This window comes from Heterocephalus glaber, unplaced genomic scaffold, assembly GCF_053883595.1.
Source record: "Heterocephalus glaber isolate CG9 unplaced genomic scaffold, H.glaber_assembly_v1.0 deba00001497, whole genome shotgun sequence".
NCBI classification, from domain to species: domain Eukaryota; kingdom Metazoa; phylum Chordata; class Mammalia; order Rodentia; family Bathyergidae; genus Heterocephalus; species Heterocephalus glaber.
This window is the reverse complement of record NW_028258320.1, coordinates 7,962,963-7,985,520: the sequence shown is the minus strand read 5'-3', so window position 1 is coordinate 7,985,520 and position 22,558 is coordinate 7,962,963. Positions and strand designations below refer to the sequence as shown.

At 44.3% G+C, this 22,558-nt stretch overlaps 1 protein-coding gene across 4 annotated transcripts in view; it reads left to right on the top strand.

The window, feature by feature from the left end:
* Cyp39a1 (cytochrome P450 family 39 subfamily A member 1) overlaps positions 1-22,558 on the top strand; it is a 53,444-nt gene that overhangs the window by 8,323 nt on the left and 22,563 nt on the right. For all 4 annotated transcript variants that reach the window (XM_004846414.4, XM_004846415.4, XM_004846416.4 and 1 more), the window contains exons 3-8: positions 1,185-1,359; positions 2,950-3,099; positions 4,217-4,310; positions 4,599-4,703; positions 9,302-9,392; positions 21,118-21,251. In XM_004846414.4, the coding sequence (XP_004846471.2) occupies positions 1,185-1,359; positions 2,950-3,099; positions 4,217-4,310; positions 4,599-4,703; positions 9,302-9,392; positions 21,118-21,251 (749 nt within the window). The remainder of the gene's footprint in view (positions 1-1,184; positions 1,360-2,949; positions 3,100-4,216; positions 4,311-4,598; positions 4,704-9,301; positions 9,393-21,117; positions 21,252-22,558) is intronic.

Below are 22,558 nucleotides of genomic sequence, written 5' to 3'. Positions count from 1 at the left end.
AGATGTATGTGCGGAAGGCAGTGCCCACCCCAGATGCAAAGCTGGCCCCTCCTCTGCCTTCACACTTGACTTCTACCCTCTGCGTCTTCTTTCTCTCCTGCCTCATTTTTATTCTTCTCAGGATCCTAGGTTCTTTTTCATGTAGTCTCTCATGCATTTCTTGCCATTGAGACAAAAAAGTTTCTTTTCAAATCTATCAGTGATTAATGCCATGATTATTTTTTCTTCTTGCTTGCATGCAGATCTCAACACGTTGGTTAAATTCTCTGTTTAATGCTGTTGACATATGGCTGGAGAGACCCTCACCAAGGAGCACACATCCCTTACCTACTGCAAGTGTGTGAAAACTGGCAGGCTTTTCACCTGTGTCCTCTCTGGGGCCTTTTGTGCTTAAATATTTCTGTTTAACAGGTGAAGTGTGTGAACATTATCTCGAGCCAACTTCTCATCCCTCCCCTATGTCCTCCCACTGTAGAGAAGATTGGAACATTTATTCCTCATTGATTTATATAAAATTAATATACATAACAGAATGAGGAAATAGAAAATTAACAATTATTGTTTGGAAAAGTTACATTAAATACAATAAAACAAGCTAAAAGACATTAGTTTAAAAAATAACCTTATACTCCCACCCCCCCATCTAACCAGAAGTGTGTATCGTAGAAGAAACATAAATTCTAAAATAAAGGAAATAGTAGGGTTAGAGTTACTCATGGTTAGGAAGGCTTCTTGGCAGAAGTAATATGCAAGAAGAGCCTGGAGGAATAAATAGAAATTAGAAGGAGGCATTTGAGCTGATGGGTGTGGGGTTATGGGGCAAGGCCTGGGGTGGTAAAGGAGAGAATGTTTTGAGCATCCAGAATAGCTTCTTGAAACACTGGGAAATGTGAAATACTGTGTATTCTTGATATACCTGGAACACAGATTTGGAGGAGGAAGGGGCTGGCAATACTGGGCCTCTGAATTACCCATTTATACATCATCCCGTAAAGCAAATGAAGTTCTAGGCTTCACTATCTCACAATCTGTGTTGAATCTTTGTCCACTTTATTTGCAGGAGGTAATTTTATGTACTGCGAGGATGTTGGGGAAGGTCTTTACCGATGCAGTAAGGAATAGAGGTATAGTGGACACGTCTCAGAGCTGTGACTTATTTTGAAAATAGTTTTCTCTGTTTATAGCATCAGTTCCAAAGAATATCTTTCTAACACTGCATGAAAAGCTGCATATGACAATGAAAGGGAAAATGGGGACTTTCAACATGTATCAGTTCATGGGGCGGCTGAATGAAGAATTCCATGAACAACTGGAAGATTTAGGCCCTCATGGGACAATGGACCTGATCAGTTTAGTGAGGTAACTTGATGCTTTAATATCATTTAATTTAATCTTCAAATAAAAAGGAAAATAGCACATTGGGCTTCACAAATTACCTGGCAGATTAATGAAGTCTACTTAACTAGGTTATTAAGTGATTTCTCTAAATCTTTTAAATTCTAATTAACGGGCAGTTCCATTCCTGTTTCATGGTACACAAGTAAGCCAGTACAGTCATTTTAATACAGTACATCTATGGGATTTCCCTTAGTCCTTCCAGTGATTGTGTCTGTTCCACATGGAGTTACCTCACCTAAATCGCTGTCCACCCACCATTCAGTGCAGTTCGTGATCGGTGGGATGGAGAGACACGTTGGGGATGGGAGAGAATGGAATCATTACATGGTGACAGGTCCAAAAGGGGCAGCTAAGGCCGAGTCCCTGTGGGCCTCGGGGCTGAGTCCTCAGCCTGTCCTGGCAGTGAGGTCCCAAGAGACTGGAGGGCCACAGAGGGAGCAGTCACAATTGGAAACCTTCTGGAGAAGTTAAAGGCGGGCATGGGAACATGAGAAAAACTCTGCATGCGCATAAAGAGATCTGGAAAACTATCGCATGAAGCACTTTTCTACCACCTGTCCCTCGAACCCTTAACACAGAAGGCAGAGTTCAGCAATTAAGATTCAAAGCAGAATGTCCACTAATGTGGTATGAGAGGTGGTGGTTGGGGTGAAGCAGAAATAACGAAGCCAACTTAGAATCTGCCAATGCATGCCCAGTATCTATGGAGAAGAAACTAATCCTTGGATATTTTTAAAACTTTGAGAGAAGGAGAAGCTGAAGGAATATAAATATTTTCTGTGCTATCTTTGATATCAAAGTTTATTTTTGAATATTGACTATTCTTGAGTTATTGTTGATACTTTTCTTAAGTATGCCATGGTGATGACTTTATTCACGTATGGTAAAAATTATTGATAAGTACTATATTTCTGTGCACACTAGTTTGAGTATGTGGGACCCTGTGAGCAATCAGGAAGTTTGATGACTAGTACTGCTTCTCTTTTTGGTTATTGTTTGCTGCTCTCTGCAGTCATGGGCCATAACCTGAGTTGTTATTATTTTTTGAATGAATGCTTGTTGAACTTATTGAATCAGTTTATTTCTGTTTATCCTCATATTTGTCAGCATATAATATGTTTGCTTAGAAAGCATTTTTAAATCCTCAGGTAAATAAGACTACAATTTCAGTTCTCTCTGAGTTGTTTTTGGGGTTTTTTTGGTACCAGGGATGGAACTCAGGACCTTGCGCTTGCAAGGCAGGCGAGGGGCCACTGAGCTAAATCCCCAGCCCCATCTCTGAATTGTTTTGACCACATTTAGCAAATATTAAGAACCCTTGAGGGCCAGGGATTTAGCTCAGTGGTTCTGCTACTTGCCTTGAAAGCACAAGGTCCTGAGTTCGATCCCTGGTACCAAAAAAAAGAACCCTTGAGACTGGCTTTTCCCCGGAAGAGTCGATCACATATTACCTGCCCATAGTTGGTCACTCTGGCCTATGTCCTCCCTTGTGTCTTGTGGCTTCTCCTTTGGCCTAGGAGTCTGAACTTCTGTGTGTTTCTGTCTCTGTAGGTGTCTCCTTTATCCGGTCACAGTGAACGTACTTTTTAAGAAAGGCCTGATTGTCTCACACAAAAGGAAAATTGAAGATTTCTACTGGCATTTTCAAATTTATGATGAGGGTTTTGAGTACGGATCCCAGATGCCAGAGTGGCTGCTGAGGTAGAGTTGTGTTCCGTCTCTGACCCACTGGCCCCGCTCCCCCCAGCAGTCTGTGCACCACTCAGCGCCCTCTCGGGGAGATGTGACACCAGCTCTCATGGGAGAGAAGCAATTTCTGCCACCTTTGTGCTTTCTTGGTGTGGATGTAAACTGAGGAGGAACAAAAGAAGGGAAGCGTGCTGTTCCCTCTTTCTGTTTCTCATGAACAAAATGAAAGAGAATGGGGCAGGGGTGAGCACTTACTCCCAGGCCCTTTCCCCGCCCACAGCTGGCACAGCTGGGAAGTCATCTGGCCGAGCACCCCAGCCCATTCTCTCTGAGGCAAAGGCAGGTGTAGCCAGGTGTATTTCCACAGCTGGCTCAGATGAGTGCTTGTGAAATGATTCAAATGCGATAACAGTGTGACTTTTTAATCCCTTGGAGGTTGCTGTATGTGTCGATCCATTCAGATAGTCTGGCTGACAAACAGAAATCCGAGCCTCCTGGCTCCGGGTGGGGAAGCCTGGGGCTACGGGGTGGCTTTATGCTGTGGGAGGGCTGTCTTCCCAATCACCCACTGCCACCTTCACCGTGTGTGTGTCCCCCTAGAGGTCCCAGGGACAAACACACCTCTGCCAGGGTCTTTTCCAAGGGCGCTGATCTCTGTGAGCTTACCTGTCATCACTGCCCAGAGACCCTCTCCTACCACCCACCGGGGGGAACTAAGACTTCAGCTTGTAGTGGACAGTGGCCGCTGCTCAGAGAGGATTGGAAGCTGGGAGCCACCTTGCCTGGCTTCACCCAGCAGCTGGTGCCTGTGCTGGGCTTCCATCCTTCTCAGCTGACAGCAGCCTCAGCAAAAGGAAATCGAGCCAGTCAGTGGTCGCCTGTGTTCTAACTCAGCGCTGCTCCACTAGGAATCCAAACATTTCTTCACGAAGACACTCGAATGTGGTGGCTTTGACCCCTCAACTGTCCCTCTGGGCCGAGTTCTGAAGGGAGACCCCTAGAAAATTCTGCCTGAAAATGAAGACAAGATGGAGGGAAAGAATTCTAAGCCCACAGACTCCCCCTTTGATGCCCATTCCCAACAGGCTTTCAATTTAATTTTTGCACATCCTTTTCTTTTCTCTCACAGAAACTGGTCAAAATCCAAAAGGTGGCTCCTGGCACTGTTTGAAGAAAGCATTCCAGATATAAAAGCATACAAACCTGAAAGGGATGACTGTGCGGTAAGTATTCCTTAGCTTCTTTTGTTGAAGTACATGTGAAGACAGTAAAGAACTGTGATCATTAAGAGTGTGTGCTGAGAAAGGAGTTTGATCGGACACCATTGGTGTGGACTGGCTCTCATACGGTCATTTGTTATTGGTGGGGTTTTTCCAGGTCTGTGCATCTTCCACCGAGGTCTGCAGCACCCTGTGCTCTGCTCCGGGACGAAAGGAAGATGCATGAGCTCGTGTTTGTATCAATCTTTGACCTATGGCCACAGTCTGACCATATTTATTTCTTTTAAACAGACGTTAATGCAGGCTGTGCTGGATGTGGTAGAGGGGGAAGCAGACAGGCACAGTGTGAGCTATGCACTCCTGATGCTGTGGGCCTCTCTGTCTAATGCTGTTCCTGTAAGTACAGCCATGTAGAGTGCATTTGTGTCTGCTGCATTCTCTGTGTTTTCTTCCTTTCCCTCTCCTGCCCCTTACTTATTAGGGAGAAAGAAAAAGACTCAGTGGTTCAGTTGTGAGATAAAAAGCAAAGCTGAATGCCCACTGGAATCTGCCTGGGTCACACAGGAGGCAGAGAGTGTACCAGCTCTGCAGGGCAGCGCCAGGCAAGGGAGAAGCTAGCCCTGGCCACCAGCTGGCTCTGTTCTGCCGAGGGAGCCTTCCCTGCGCGGGCACAGCGCTCGGCGTTAGTGCTGCAGATCTATAAGGCTCGCCCCCCCCCCCCCCCCGGTCGGTGAAAAAGTAGGGGAATGGACACTTTCAAACAGAGTCAAGCTTAAAGCCCGACACCCCAGCTAGGGGCAGGGAGTGTCATGGTGGCAGCTTAAGTTCTCCAACCTGACTGGAAACAAGGAGAACAGACACAAAACCATCACTGTAGGCCCCGGACCTGGGACCCAGTCATCTACACAGTTCCATTGCTCTGCAAAGGCAAGAGGGCTCCGCAGATGAGCCCAGCAGGTCCCCAGGGACTGTGAGCCATTCTCTGCCTGTTCTCAGGCCATTGGCATCACCAGGCCTCTCAGTCCTGTCTTTCCCAGAGAGGGGCTGATGACGCTGGAACTTGCCTTATATCTAAAGACAGCAGAGGCTTTTAACAACCTCTTTTCTTTTCCTTTTCCTCTCTTCCTCTCCCCTCCCCTCTCCCTAATCTCTTTTCCTTTTCCAGTTCTGGAGCTTTCACACTGAACCACACCATCAACGTTTTCTTTGAGACACGGTCTGGCTAAGTTGCCCAGCTTAGGCTCCAACTTGCAGTCCTCCTGCCTCAGCCTCCCAGAGTGCTGGGATCCCAGGCATGCAACACCAAGCCTGGCTAAAACTGTCTGTAAAGCTGCCCTGAGCTAAATTAGAGCGCAAGATTTATTGCCTCTTCTGGTCCATCTGCACCAGTTTCCTGGGTCAGAAGGCTCTCACATTAGCCTCAGCCGCTCCCTATGTCATGTGAAATTAAAGGGCAACCCTTTTTATGTATTTGTTATCTACTAAACAAGAACATTTGATCTATCTCTGTGATAAGTGTGGCCATTTTTCCTTTTCTTCTAACAGAAATAAGGAAAACGTTTTTAGGATTATTTATTTCTCATTCCCCTCTCTGAAGACCTAATACCTTAGCTTCCTGTAACCTATTGTAAAATTTAATGGGAAAAGACAAGAGTAGAAATTTTGACCTCTCTTCTCCAACATGTGTCACCCATGAGACTATAAATTTCAGTGGGGTGGACAAGAACAAATAGTCTAATCCCTTTCCCTGCTTTCATGTTCCTCCAGTATGCTTCTCTGATCTTTCTTTCCTTCAGTAATTTTCTTGGAAACTGATTAAGCTATGGCAAAACTGCAAAGCAAACTTCAAAACGACTCCCAGAGCAGCAGCAAAACAGCCACTCCTGTCGGGGATTAATTTTCAAGATTTCATCAGGAAGGTCCCCCAGGGGGCACAAACCATACAAAGCCCCACTGATCTGACTCAGAGGAAGTCAGTGCTTTGCCTTTGTTCCCGGCGCTGGGCTGAAAATCCTTCATTTCAGAAAGGAAGTGTCTGATGATGAGCAGAAGTCCACCTCACGAGAGGCAGCCTGGTGTGAGCAGGGACCTCAAAAAGGCTTTCAAGCCAGGTACAAAGCCAGTTCCCAGCGCTAGGCAGCATCAGGCCAGTTGTGTGATCTCACTGTGCCTCAGTGTCCCCATGTGCAAGATGAGATTGCTGCCATCTGCTTCTGAGGGCTGCACTGGAAGAGATGGCAGGTGGCTGTTGGTGCCTGGCCCAGCACTGCAGCTCCCTGTGTGTTCCTGTCCTTCCCTCACCACACTCATCACCCTGGTTCGCTCAAGGATGGCTTTCAGCGCCACATGGACAGTGAATCAAGAAATCAAGACTGCCCTGGCCTCCACATCCTTGATGCTCAGGGCTCAGGATGTGATGCAAGTGGTGCCTCTGTCCTGGCTTTTGTGACCTCCATCACTGCTGAGGGAGCTGCTGAAGCCCTGCCAGAGGCATAGTGTGGCCTCGATGGGGTCTGGGTGACATCCCTACCTCCTCCTCCTCCTTTGTCCTCTGCCTCAGGCCCTTGGGGTTCAGAACCAAGGTTTCCCATGGGCTGAGTACTGTCCCGGAAGGTCCCCACAGCCTCAGGGTGTTTTGGTGGACTGTCCCAAGACAGTAGTCATCATTTAGGAAGTGATTTCTATGAGAAGACCACTCCTGGAATGAACTTCTTAGGACGTTTCTCCAGCCAGTCTCAATACTGGCCTTTTACCCTGGATCTTCTTTCTCTGTCACCTTCTCTCTAAGGACCTGAACTCAGGAGCATTTTCCACTTCATATCGTCTCAGCTCCCACAGCAGTTTTGCCTGCCATACAGTGGCCCTGCCACCGTGTGTGCCTCACGTCCCCAGCCATAGGGGCAAGTTCTTGGGGCAGAAGTCGCCTTATCCATATTTGAGTTGACCGTGATGGGTGCAGACCTTCTGGCCCATCTCAGAGGTGCCATCAGTAATGGTTACACCTGTTTCTGGGTACATGTGGGCAAGGCGCTGAGGCCATACTCAGTCTGCTTTTCCTAGCTTTTCTCTTTGTCCCTCCCCTCCTGTCCAGTATGATGGAAAGCCATGGGGCAGCTGCTTCTGGAGTCCTGGGACCACATGGCCTGCCACCTTTGCAGCCAGCTGTGGCGTGGAATCCATCCTCTGGCCAACCCCAGTTGGTCCCCTTGGGAGCAGCAGGTCTGACCCTTTCCCGAATGTGAACACACCCACCCCAGGGGCACATTGCTGCCTCCCTATTCTGCATCACGTATGAATATTTCACTAACTCCTTACTCTCTTTACATACTTTCCCCCATTTTTAAAAAGTACTTTGGTTTTGTAAAGTAGAAAAGAACATAGATTTTTTTTTTTTAGAGTGAAGAGAGAAATCTTTTAGAGAGGAGAGAAATATGTTCACAGATTTCATGAGATCTGTGTTTCTCATGAAAACAGTCAGCACCCAATTTCAGTGAGTCTGCAGATCCACAATTAATGCGCACACAACTCTGCCCTCCTCTTTTGTGTAACCGAAAGTCTTTGTGTTATCACTAGGGTTTCCCCCCAACACTAAGGCTGACTCTTCAAATGAGATGAATCGAGTGTGCGTTGTTCTTAATTAAATCCAGTCGTTTAGCACTGAGGAGAAAGGGCGGAGTGCAGGGCCAGGGAAGAGAGCTCCCTGAAGCCCTGCCTCTTCACCTGTGCACATGGACAAGGTAACACAAAGTGACTCTGTTCCGAGAGATGGAGCCTGGCTCTCCTGTGCATCTTGTTTCTGTAAACAGGATGGTGTGTGTCCTCAGCCTGTCAATTTAACGTCCCCAGGGCACTTTCCTTTGGGCAGCTGCTCTTCCTCTTTCCACCACGGAGGGGAGTGTTGGGATTATGTCAAGGTGTAGACTAGAGTTCCTTCACAAAATGGACAAAGGGAAGCCAGAAGACTTCAGTTACACAGAACATTGCCCGAGTCATTTCAGGATTGACTTCGTAATAAATGTTTATAGAAAAAGGTGAAAGGGAAACTGTCCCTTTGCTTCTTTCAGTGATTTTATACAGGTTTCCTTTATTGTAAACCTTAGAAGCAAAAACATCTACCCCAGTAGGAAGTTAATGTTTAAGACATAGAGCAGCATGATGTTGTCTTTAATACCTTATTGAGGAGAGAGATGAGGTCATCTGGACAGGTCGAGGGGAGACCTTGCAGATGTACCCAGCACCATAGCATTCGATGGGCCAGGTGTGAGTGACCCCATTTCATGAGGGCGCTCTCATATTTCAGTCTGTGGGATTTTAAGAATAGTGTACTGGGCTTATTTAAAATAACCATGTTTCACTTGCAGGAAGTAATATTTACTGGTTCATTTGTATTTTAAGGAAATTAAATCTTTAAAAATGTTTTTGTTTTAGATTAACATTTTTTTAAAGGGGCCGTACTGGGGACTGAACCGAAAGCTTTTATACTGAGACACATCTCTAACTACAAACCCTCTCCACACACGTTTTCAAAAATTTTTTGAGATAAAGTCTGGCTAAGTTGCCCAGGCTGGGCTTGAACCTGCCATCCTCCTGCCTCAGCCTCCCAGAGTGCTGGGATTACAGGTGTGCACCACCACGCCTGGCTGAGATTCATATTCTTAGATGTCAGCATTTGTTGTTCTGAATATTTAATGTATGCTTATATAGTGTTCTGTTGCTTGATTTTAAAAAACCTCTCTTTCTATTTTACACAGTTTAATCTATATAAATGATATAATTAAACTATAGTAACAATGAAATTATAAATGTAGCCTCTTAGAGATATAGAACAACTCTTACTCATAAAATCTAGGTGTGTTCAGAGATGCTCCTGATTCTCTTATATATTTAAGGTTAAACATTGCCCTTGATGCTTATATATTTATGGCTAATACTGATTTTGCTTTTGATTCCCTTCAAAGACATTTGCAATTTTGACGTTTGTTTTTCTTTTTAAGATTACCTTTTGGACCCTTGTGTTCATCCTGTCCCACGGTGACATCCACAAGACCATCGTGGAAGGCATCTCCTCTGTGCTGGGGGGAGCAGGTACTAAACCCCAGTTACTTTACAGCACCAAGAACACATCCAAGAACCCACGCTCCTCACACATTGTGTGCTGTCTGGATCCCGAGTGTTCTCCAGGGCTCCTGTTTTAATGTCTGTGTGCACAAGGTGGCACTGTTTAGAGGTGGTGGAGCCTTTAACAATGACCTAGTGGGAGATCCTTGGTTACTGAGAGCCAGGGGCTGGAAGGCCTGGTGGTCTTTTCCGGGTCTTTTCCTCTTCCACTTCTGCTTCCTGCCCTGTGGTGAGTAGTTTGCACTGCCACACATTCCACTATTGTCCTCTGTGCACCCCAGAGTGTGAAGGCAGTGGGTCTGCCCGGTTTTGAGCTGTGCGCCCAAATATACGTGTTCATACTTTATAAGTTAATCATCTCAGATACTTTGTTATAGTAATAGAAAGCTGGCTAACATAATTGCAAAGCTAAATACCTTTACTTTCATAGAAGTTCAACGTAATTCAAAGTTGCATATATGTTATGTGTTTCAGTGTATAAACCTAGAATCCTAGAAATGAGGTAGAATCCTAGAATTTAACTACGGTCAAGTTCTTGAGAGGCCCTCTGGTCCACTGTTCTTTTTTTCTAAATGAGGAAGTAGGAACAGGAGAAATCGTGACTTGCCTAAGTTCCCTCCAGTAGCCTGGCCCCTTGCCTCAGTTGGTGTGCAAGGCATGGATCTGGAATTCAGGGTTTTCCCAATTTAAAATCACGTGGTGCATGTATTACATAACAGCTCCCATGGTGCGTGGAGATCAGGGAAAGGTCGCTCCCAAAGGGTTGTGAAAAACAGAAACTCTTGGCAGTTGTTGGAGACTAGGGGATTTAGGAACTGTGAGTTGGGGTTATTGTGTTGAGCTTCTCCATTCAGATTCATCATCTGTTTGAACAAGTGGAAATGAGTCCGAATAGAGAGCTCAGCTTCCTGACCTGTGTACAGAAGAAAGTGTTTTAGAAAGTCTTCATCTGTCAAATCATGCGTGTGGCTATAAAAATAATACGTGATTTGTTTTTCTTGGAACAAACAATATAACATATGTGCCAAGTTATGAGGCCATTGACAGCTATCGGTCCTATGAGAGCTGCAGGTCATTTGCATCTACTGTTGTCCCAGTCAGGCAATGTCCTCTCCCCTATATTTAGTATAAATTATTCCTTGAAAACAGCATCAGGATTGTGAAGCAGGCTCCATTTTATCTTTTAGTCAACAGAGAAATCAAAAATCTCAATTAATATAGAGAGTAAAACTGGTGACTAGCAGGAGACACCCTTTTCTGCGAGGAGAATCTTGCATGGTTATTGGCATAGTGCACTGGGCTTCTTTGCAAGGGGCAGAACGGGACTGGGATGTTGCTTGTGCACGTGTGGATGGGCAGGGCGGGGGCGCCGGGGCTGTTGCTGTCCTTATCTGTGGCGGTGAAATAATCTGTGCTGAGCCAGGCTGCATCCTCATGTCATGGTTGTGTCCCCCCCCCCCCTCTTATCACTGCCTCTTTCAGACTCAGTCTGCCATGAATGTTATGCCGAAGCAGCCGGCAGGGCTGCTTCCTAGGGGTTACTGCTTAGGACCCTCCACAGGGATGTGTGTCTCTGATGTTAAAGTTTCTTCCTGGATCCTTCGGATGCCAGGAGAAGTTACAAGAACTGGAATTAGAAGCTCAGAAATAACCGCAATGTTTGGAAGAAGCTGGTGGCTGGGGTGGGCGTGGGGGTGTGGCTGCCAGGCCCTGCTGGGGTCCCCGAGCCCCAGTGCCATCCTGGTGTCCAGGCTTATCCCCTGCTTTCCCCCATTGGTGTTCACAGCTCCCTTCAGCTGCTCTTCTGGCCTTCATTTGCATCTTACACTTCCCCTTCCTGCTCACTTAGCTGCTGTTTTTCTTTCATGCAGAAATCAGGTTCAGGCAGGAGTTACATGAGGGAAACTATAACATTTACAAAAAATAATTTTAAGAGTATCTTTTAAAAAACCCAAATAAGGAATAAAGCACACTACCTCGAGTGGGAAGATTCACTGTCATGAAAATGTGAGCCCTTGGTAAAGTGCTGTGCATTTAATTAATTATAATGAGAATTCTAAGGGGTTTATTTCCCTAAATGACTTTAAAGTTTACATAGAAGAGTAACTGTGATCCTAAATAAGAACTATCAGATGTATAAATGAATAAGACCATCGTGTGGTAAGGTATTAGAGCTTATTGTAAAACTGCTCTAAGAGAACAGGTGCACAAGAATATTGGCACAGGAAAAACAGTTGAGCCACATGACCTTTGTTCACCATTGTCAACAAAAAAATCAAATTCATAATAGTGACTTTCAAAAGTAAAAAAAAAATGATAGGGAAAACGTTATGTTTTATTCTGTTTCAAATCCTTGGGGTGAAAGTTTCCAAGTGATGCAGTGGAGTAAGACTCTGCAGACCTGCAGTGGGGGAAAGAGCCCGCGTAGCAGGGCCTACCGGGCAGCGCTGACCTGTAGGGCAGCAGCGTCCCAGCCACTGTGCGCTTCTCCTCCGCACACTTCCTCACCCCCACTCTCCCTTGGATTCGCCTGTAGCTGGGACGTAGTATTTGTCTCACAGACATTTTCTCCTGCAGAAATGTATAATAATGCACAATTATAGTGACAGAAAAGGTTAATGTGTTGTAAGGGGAAAAACAAATAATATATAGAGATTTTTCCATAAAGTAAATATTTGCCAAGTGCCGAGAATTCTGATGTTTGTGTTGCATTTTTAAAGGGTCTCCTGACACGGGGGCGGAAGATATCTGATCCTCCGCAAGGCGTCCTCACCTTGGGGCTCCAGGAGTGACCCCTTCTATTGGTCTTTTCTTCATATTCAGGAGGTTTCTGAGCACTAATCTTCAGGAGCTCATCCTACTCTTTCTTCAATGAATTGTCCTTTTTTTGCTATTAGGAAAATCATTTTTATTCCATAATTATTTTAGGTGCCCAGTAAATTCCTGTTGTATGTCTCCAGACGGCCTAAATCCAGAGTCACCCCTACTGTGTGGAGGAGGACGTGGGCATTTGCTGGTGTTCCTTGGTCTGGTCCTGTGGCTCCTGCTCCCTGGGGAGGCCCCTCCCAGAGCAGAATCAGCCACACTGGGAAGAGCCAGGTCCCTGTTAGGTGTCCCCCGGCTCAGCCTCCTCAGCCCTGTGACCTGGCTTGCTGACTCATTATTTCACTGTCTCCTCTTCTCCCATCCTTGCCTGTCTCTGCTCCTCAATGCTGGTATCTTCCCATTGCCTCTTAGAAGAGAGTGAAATAAACATTTGGAGAAGGAAAAGATCATCAGGGTCTTTGAGGTTTCCTTTCCAGGTATCAAAGAAAGATCAGTTCCACAGTGTGCCTTTTCAAAATTAAAACAAACATAAAAAGAGTTTTATTGCTTTACCCATAGGGGAGATAGCAAGTAAATCTTTATCTCACTAAAAAGTCCCATAAACCTCTAACCAGCCCTTTCTTACTCCCTATAAATGACTACAGTGGGATCATTTGACATAGGAAACCTATTGTGAATCTATGGTCTACTTCAAGACATCTGTATCCACTGTTACTCTCCCTGTGTGAGATGTGCTAATCTTTTCCAGTGAAAGTGGGTTTTATTCTGCGAAGAAAACAGCTGTTTTGTAAATATAAAAGCATTTCTGAAACAGTAGGTATGTTTTAAAATGGAATTCTTGAACATTACTTACATTGTTTATTAAATTCCTGAGATGAAAGGAGGAAGATAAGATTCTTCTTTTTCCATTGCCTCTGGAATACTGTAAATTCTTATTTACTGCTTCTCTCTTGCTTTGTCTTCTCTAAAAACTGAATTTTTAGGGGTTATCTTGAGGTCTCTGGTTGAGAAAATAAGCCAGAAAACTAAATAGCTTCCTACCTTTGTCCTCTGACAGCAGTTGAGTCCTTGCTTCATTATTTTTATGTGGAAGTCATAGAAATACTGTATTTTTTTCAAAGCTCTCACACAAGTTTTTGAAATGGCAGTCCAAAGTAAACACCAACTTCTTTTATTTGATATTTTTCAAACAGAAACTGTTATTGTAAAATTGAGAAAGGAGACTGCCCAACCGAATTTTGTCGGGATCTTTCCTGAAGGTTCCTCATCGGTACACTTGTTTTTCAGAGGGTGCCCCATGTGCTTTTACCTGGGGGTCACTTGCCCGAGTGTGTGCTGTGACCTTCTGCTTTGCGGATTTGAAGCAAGCCGTGCTGTGACTATGCAAAGAGCAACCAGAACGCTGAGGGCAAACAGAACTGAGGACGTGAGCTTTCAAAGAAAAGAGCGGAGGGCTGTGCGGGAATGCGCTCATCAGATGTTAGAGGGATTTCTCCATTTGCCTTTCCTTCTCTCTCTGTGTCCCTCATGGTGGCTTAGACACTTGGCTTTCCTTTGGGGGCAGACATGTTCTGCTGCGGCCTCTGCCGGACAAGGTCTGAAAAGGTCTGATGACTCAGCAAAGGTCACAGCTTGGATTATCTCCCCAAAGTTATTAGTTAAGTCCTAGCATCATGTTATTGCAGGACTACAGAAATAATTTTAACCTATTTTTATGTGTTTACCATGTAGGTGTGTCTCTGTGTGTATAAGGAAAAGGGCTTGAATTATTAAGAAAGCAAAGCAGGCATCTGTCAAAGGGCTTCCTTTAGTGATTTTATTTAACTCTTTTCCTTAAGTCTAAGAAATCATGTTCTCATGATAAATTTTGGAATTTGTTCAGTTTCTTTCTGCCCAGGTGACTTCTACCCATCCTTTTGGGCATGGTTGAGATTCCATCCCAAGAAGGAGGGATGGAGGGGTAGACTCCAGTAATACCTGGGTCCTTGCCTGTGGAACTTAGAACAGCCATTGATGGCCAGAGTTTGTTTGCATCCTTGTGTGCACATTGCTTCGCAGCATTGGCCTTGTCTGTCTCTTTCTTCTCCCCTCTTGGGGGAGCAGCATGCATCTTAGCAAATCCAGACCCTCAGTGTAGACAGACCTAGGTTTGAAGGCTGCCTGACACTTTGAGCCTGTCTCCTCAGATGCATTGACCTCCCTGAGGCTGGATTAGCTGACAGGTGGTCTTGAATGAGTGAAAGGATCCCAAATGTTTGTGAGATTCAGTGGCCTTTACATGAGCTTCTCTCCTCTGTGCTCCACAGCACCCAGGTGGGTTCACATATAGCAAGTGTGTGGCAAATTGATGTTACATGAATCAATGAATGAGTAATAGAGTCTCAGTCTATTATGTTAGATTAACAAATGTAATTGATTGTAGCTGTGTTCTATCATCATGACTGTTTAGTCTCAAAACTACACATAATATTTTAGAAACTTCTTTTGCTGTTTCTGAATACATGAATCATCCTTTTATTTGGTTTCAAATATCCTATGGTTTGGTTTTAATGCATTTATGCCAAGAGTTAAACAGATGGTTTCTAAATTTAACCCCAGATCACCCATAGTAGCTTTCTTGGTCATCTCCTGCTGTGGTCCTTCTGATGATTACCTTGGGATTCTTCCAAGTGGCGCCTTCTAATTTTAGAGTCACTGAGCTGAAAGAACAGAACACAGATGTGCATCAGAATCGGCACTCTATGGGAACTGGCCACTTCTAAGTGTCCTACCAACCAAGGTCTTTTGTCCTAAAGATACTTGAAAACTTATTATCTTCCCTTGTTCTTCACCTGGTTCCAGAATTCTACTCTATTTGTCCCATATTACACTGGGATTTAAGAAACCAAAAATATTTGATCAAAACATTTATTTTTCAAGTGTAGTATCTCCCAAACATTTAAATGTCAGAGTTTTAAATAGTTTCAACTCAAAACAAGCTTTTGTTTCTATATTATATAATACAATATAAACTATACTTCCTCATACAAGTAGTCTAACAATAAAATATAATACAAATTTTAAAAAAATTTTTCTAAGTGAGGTCAGAAACTTCACCATTACTGCAGTGCAAACTTTATTTCAGAGCCAGAATGAGCCCTGTCTTAGACGAGTTGGGTCGCTTTGGAGCTCAGATCTGACTGCCAGTGTAAACCTGGACCTTCGCTTATCATTTGTGCCTGGCCAAGTAGAAAAGTATTCCTTTTCTGTGTCCTCTGGCTGCAGGAAATTAAAATTCTAAGAATGTAGAAGGTGGGCCAGGGATTTAGCTCAGCAGTCCCGCCGCCTGCCTCGCAAGCGCAAGGTCCCGAATTCAATCCCTGGTACCAAAAAAATCCCAAAAAACATAGAAGGAATGTTCGGTGAGTCTCTCCAGTGTAGATGCTCTAAATAGGTTTTTGGAGAAAAAAATGAGATCTAGAATCTGAACTGTAGGTTGCTGCTAATTTATTTGTAATGTCCATTTGTCAAGTGTCCTCGCTTGCTGGGACCCCCTTGGTTTTTAAGAGGAAGATGAAATTGGGCTGAGCCCCATCTCAGATTTCTGGGACTCTGGAGGGAGAGATGGGAGAGGCTGCAGGACATGGAGGCTTCCTCCATTTGCTGGGTTCTGCATCTGCTGCCTTCCCCCTTGGCGTGCCCTGACTCTTTGTGCATGGCATTATCTCACTGGACATCACCCACATCTTCATTTCCCCGCTGTTAAAGTCCATGAATACCTAACTTTATTAGACTATTAAAAATATGATGCAAGGAAAGGGAAAAGTCACATTGGCTCCAGAAACAGCTTAAAAGTCCCATTGCCATTCAGCCCCAGAGCTTCTTCACTGACCTGCCAGGTCACCAGTCACCTGCCATGGAGCTCGGCCCCTCTGTCAGAAATCTCCACGCTCATCTTCCTCACCTAGCGCACACCCCAGCTCGGGCCTTTCATCTCCATCTCTCTCTGCTCGTTCAGGGTTTCTGCCACAGAGCTGTATTGCAACATGTGCCATTAGGCAGTGCCTGTCTGCCTTCTTCCCTCCCTCCCTCCCTTCCCTCCTTCCTTCCTTCCTTCCTCTCTCAAGTACATTCCAAACGAATTTTTTATCTCAATGTTAAGTTGATGACTAGTATTTTTTACCCTATGTTTAAATATTTCCAAAGGATCTCCCGCCTCATATATTGCCTACATGCTCTTAGTCTATTTAAAACCTTTAAATAACAAAAGTCATTTGTTATTTATAATAAAGTCGTTTGTTATAGGAAAAGTGATTTAGTTCATTCAGTTATGAAAAACGGCTGCCCTATTACTAAATTCCCAAAGCAGTCCTTGTTACCAGACTAATCCCCCAGTCCAACCCATTTTCCAACAGAATGATTCCTCTGGCCCTTTTCAGTAGGAATAACCATGCTGCTGTATGTTGTGGTCACACACAGCCTGCTCCTTCACCATGGTTCCGGAATATTGGACACAGGAGCAGATGGGTGGTCTGTGGGCAGGACTGCGTGGTCAGAAGATGAGAGAGACCGGTCTGCTGTCAGGACTTCCCTCCTGTGCCTGCCCCACTTTGCGCTCAAGGGCTTTTCCTTCAGTGCCCTGTGTTATCTAACCACCCCTTTTTATCAGGTACTCAAGAGATGTTTGTACCTCAGGGGAAATGTAGCAGATTAAAAATCAGGAAGGCTGAGAGGCAAAAAATGTATTGTGAAGTAGGGAAGGGGTGATCAATGTGTGTGGGCGGGGGAACACAACCATGGTGTTTTATTAGATAGGTCCATTTTAGGAAAGAGTAAATACAGAAGTTGAGTATCAGGAAATGGATTTTCTTAACATTTTTTGCCTTGTTTCCTCTTTTGAAGTCCATTTAGTAATGAGTACTAAACAGAGATACTTCTTCCTCTAAGAAGTGGTCTGTATTTACCTTGTAAAATAACCATATTTCACACAGTTATTCAGATGCCATGCAAGACATTATGTGGTTGACTTGGTCATAGAAAAGGTAAGAGCAGTGAAGACTGCACCAGCTGTGGACTATTATAAAATTCACATGCTGAGATACAACCTGGACTTGGGTAATAGAAGGTACAATGAATAGCAAAGCAATAGCTTGTTCCCTTTGTCTTCCTGAGGCAGGGGCAAGCTTTTTCTATATAAGACCAGATAGTAAATATTTTAAGCTTTATGGACTATAAGGTCTCTGTAGCTTCTTAATGCTGCCAGTGTAGAGCAGAAACAGCCATAGGCCATATACAAATGAGTGGGTGTTGCTGTTTCTGTTGGCAAATGGACATTTACAGGAGGAGACCGTGCAGTGGAACTGGCCTGCTGCCCATACTCACATTCGCATGCCTTTGGCTGTGGTCTCATATAGGGAAGAACAAGGCCGGAATGCACAGGTTTCTGTGGAAGCACCTTGGCAGTCCTGCTCCAGTGAAAATGGCACCTTTGTAGCTATGAAAATGATGGCATTGTGGTCCATTTCTGAAGTCCTGGCTAATTCAAGAGTTCCATCAGAGTTGGTCATCACATTTTCTAGTTTTATGGTGCTTCATAAGAAATAAAAGCCATTGTATGTTCAGGCTAATAAAAGCTAGTGGCTTTTAGGGTCAGTATCTGCACTCAGAATTTCTGATTTAAATAATTTTTACCCACTAAATATGTTTACCTATTTTTTTTTAAAAGAATAATTTTGAAGCCGGTCATAAGAACTGCCTTGAGCCTAGAACATTTGATTGACATAATCCGAGGGTATCTTCTACTTCTTTGACTCCAGCTCTGCATTCCTTGCAGTGTGGTCCCTGGATCTGCAGTATCCATGTCATGGGGAGCTCAGGCTATGGATGCCTGGCCAGAGAAGCACTGATCTGGTATACACAGCCTTTTTACTAAACTCTTTTTTATTTAAAAATTTTCACCCCAGAGTAGTTGTACATCTGTAATCCCAGCACTCTAGGAGGCTGATGCAGAAGGATCACAAGGTTCAGTGGCTGGGGATACAGCTCAGTGCAAAGGCCCTAGGTTCAATCCCCAGTACCACAAAAAATAAACAATTCAAATTCTTCTTCAGAAATGTCTTTCCGATTTGACTTCCTTATATTTCTTCTGTTGCCCTTACACAAACTACAGATGTTTTTGTTGGTCTTCATTTCCCCCATGTTAGACATTCTTCCATTCATTCACCCATTTATCCATTTAATAGAAATGTATGGAGCACCCCCTCCCCCGCATGTACCAGGCTCTGTGTTGGATACCGGGTGTGCATCAAATGAAAAAAGAAACGAGATGCTGAACTAATAGAATCATGCCTTATTTAGAGGGGGCAACAATAAGCAGTTAGCCAAATCAATTGATATATCAATAAGAACTATAAGGAGATAAAGTGCTCTGATAGTGATCGGGGAGATGTTTGCCATGGTGGTCAGAGAGGAGATCTTTTAGCAAAGGCCTGAAGAATGGGAGGGAGCCTGCTTTTCAAAGAGCAGGGAAAGGTGGAGGAATGAATAACGTGATGAGTTACATACTGAGTTTTTGCCACTTGCCAGCTCTCAGTGTAAGAACTTAAATATCTTGGCTTTTTTAATCCTGACAGGAACCTTACAGGGCAGACATTTTTAGCATTCCCATTTTGAGGTGAGCTAAGTGCATGAGGTGGAGATTGGGTAAATTATAGGTTACTGTGACTCCATGATTGAGTGTGGAATAAGGTTAGAAGGAGAGATGGGCTCTACTCACTAAAGTGAAAATGTTAGATTATGCTAGATGCATTGGTTTTCCATACCAAGCAGTCCTACAGGTCTCTTCAGTCAGACACCATCGGGGTATCCAAGAATTTAACCCAGTTCCAACACCAGCTGCCTGGAGTTAGGGTTCTGTCCCACAGTACTGCCCAGAGCCACCCATTTCCCCCTCATCCCCGGCTCAGCACCTGCAGACCTCCTGCCAGACCTGGGTTGCTATAACAGAATGCCTGAGGCTGTAGAAGTCTGAAAGAGAAGAGATTCACTTGGCTCTGGACTATGATAGTGAAGAGGTCAAATAGAGTACATCTGGCCAGAGTCCCCTGGCTGTATCATGACATGGCAGAGAAGTGAAAAACTTGGTGCGAAAGAGACCAAGCACATGGTGGCCATGCTCTGCAGCAACTGTTCTCTAAGTTACTAACCCAGTCCTGCAAGGTGGGCACTAATCCCTTTGGGAGAGAGGTTCTGACACAGTCACCTGTCACCAGAAGTCACCTCACCTTTCAGTATAGCACATTGCCGACCTGGCTTCAAGCTCATGGACCTTGGAGGACAAACTACACCCACACCACAGCAGAGTGAGTGGAAGAGTCCCTCAGACAGGGTCTCTAGCTAGTGTGGGACTCAGCCCTGTGCTGTGTAGGAATGGCTGGGGTGTGGCTCCAGGGTAGAGCACTTCTCTAGCATGCACAACGGCCTGCATTCAGTGTCTAGTTCTGCAGAAAGAGAGGAAGGGAGGGAGAGAAGGATGGAGGGAGGAAGGAACAAAGGAGGGAAGCTGGGTTGGTTTGAGGGAAAAAATATCATCTATGAAAATAAGAGTAGATCAGGAAGATACAGTTTCTATAGAATCACTGCTTTCATTTCATGAGGGTACAATAATGATAAACATTTCCTTGTGGGGCTGGGGATTTAGCTCAGTGGTGTTGCCGACTGCTGTGCAGACACAAGGACCCAAGTTCGATCTCTGGTACCAAAAAAACCCAAAACATTTCCTTGTATTGAGCCTTTACCACATGCTAGGCACTGCTCTAAGTTTGCATGTCATCCCCAAATAATCTACAAATCACAGCCTCCACATTTCTCATTTAAACACTGTCTTTAGTTAGAATCTATAATGCATGAGGATAAAGGGCTCCTGCCAGTTAACTTTCTTGTCTCTTGCAGTGCTTAGCACTTTACTCTCCAGTAAGTGCCAAGCAGTAGAGATTAGTAAGGATCTCTGCTACATATGCAAAAGTCTCAATCACTTCAAAGATACATTTCCTAATTCCAGCTATGGCTTTTCTAAATTATTTTTCTGAATTAGCTTAGGGAAATACAGGGATAGTTCAGGAAAAGTATAAAGTGAAATTTGTAGTGTCACTGTCATTTCATGGCATATCAAGATGGTTTTCAGTTGATAATAATGTCTGTTGGTTCTTAGCAGCTATTTGTGGATTAGGCCACACAGGTGTAAAGGTGTACGGTATGTGTTGTGACTGACATATCATTACCTCAACTGTCTGATCAGGCTGAAAGGCACAGACCATACTTTGGTTGACACAAGACTGACCTGTGCTCCCTTTCCAGGTCCCTTCAGTCTAAATACTGTGGTGTGCGAGTCACTTTAGGGAAGTTCCATGCACCTCTAGACCAGGGGCCCGCATCGTGCCAGCGGAGTTCCCTGTGCCTTGCTGCCCTACCCTAATGCTCTGTTGGGGCTTCTGAGATGAATAATTTAAAAAGAAAAACGACCTGGTGGGGAGAACATGGAGAAAGAAAGCTAGGTGGCTTCTCATGGCTTCAGCGTTGCGCTTTCAGTGCCAGCCTTACCTCTTCAACTGCGTTCTCCTTTCATGGAAGGAGAACCTGGGCAACAGGGATGAGAGGAGGAAACTGAATATGTTCCTGACAGGGATTTTCTCCACTTGATAGCATTGGGTCTGTGAGAACCAAAGTCAGATGTGCATCCATCATGTTGCAGAAAAAAATCAAAAAAGGAAAAGCACAAGTAGCACTTTCTTGGCAGCCACAGGCAGTACTGAGCCTCAGCCATGACCGCCCAGGACCATGGGATGTCGCCTTCTGGTCTCATATTCCATCCTTCTCCTTCTCTCGACAGGTAGAGAGAAGATCACAGTGTCAGAGGATAAGTTGAAGAAACTCTTGCTAATTAAATGGTGTATTTTGGAAGCCATTCGTTTAAGAGCTCCAGGTGTCATAACTAGGAAAGTAGTGAAGCCAGTGAAAATTTTGGTAAGCATTGGTTTTGTTTTAAAATAATCATCCGTCTAGAAAAAAAGTACGTATTTGCTCACTCATTTTTTAGGTTGACATGTTATTGACTTATGGAATCTCCATTTATATTTAACTGAATAAGAATCTACAGTGGTACCTTGGTTCACAAATGCTTTTTGTTTGTGAACAATTTGGTTTGCAAAAAGAAGCATTTGGCAAAATTTTGTTTTTGTTTGAGAACTCTCCATCCAGTGATGAACAGGACCACAGCCATCTTTCCCACACGAACACAAATGTGACCTCATCTTATTTTTTTAAGTAATTTTATTGGTATATTTTAGGTATACAATATAATGCCATTCATCATTGGAAATTTGCACCGTTACATAATCCATCTTGATTCTTATTTTTTTCCCCATTCCCCTGCCGTCCCTTCAACCCCTCCACGCCTTTCTATTTACAAAGACTTTGTTTCCATTTTTTCATTTTCTCATGTTAATTGTGACCTCATCTTTTTCAGAATCATGGATGAATTAAATTTGTGAGCCAAGATACCACTCTATTTATCATATATGGCATGTTTTGATTTTAGTATCTATGCTGCCAAAGCAAGCACTAGGACGTTTTGAAATATGTATACATTGTGGAATGGCTAAATCAAGGTTATTATGATACGTATTATCTCACATTTTTGTGGTTAGAACATTTACTTACTATTAGCAACTTTCAAGAATACAATACAGTTGTACCTTGTGAACTTAATTCATTCTATGATTTTGGGGAAAATGGCTACGATCATGTTTGCTCGGGGAAGATGGCCCTGGCCATGTTCATCGTCCGATGTGGAGTTTGCAAATGGAAGCATAGTTTTGCCAAACACTTCTGCTTGCAAACTGAATTGTTTGCAAAGACCAAAATCCAGCAGAGCAAATGTTAAATCCTATAGCTATATGTCTAGCACCCAGGGCACATTGTGTCAAAATAAGAGCTTCAAAGGACTTGCATGGCCCCACCCCTATGGCATCGCCAGTTATAGCCCACATGGCTTCCCTTGGGGTGCCTCTGCTCACTGCCTGCAGCTTTCCTCAGTAGATGATCTATGTTCCTGGCATTCCTACCTTCCTGGGGTCTCCCTTTTCCTTTTGGCTTCACTCTCATAGCTTCACAAAGGACCCTCTCAGGTGCACTGGCAGGAGCTGTGACCCTCTCACAGATTTTTCCCTGACCTCCCAGATGTTCTTTACAAATCTGCGTGGAAACCTCGATGACCCTATAAGTGTTTCACTCTGCATGTCTGAAATACCAGTATCACAGGCATGATGCTG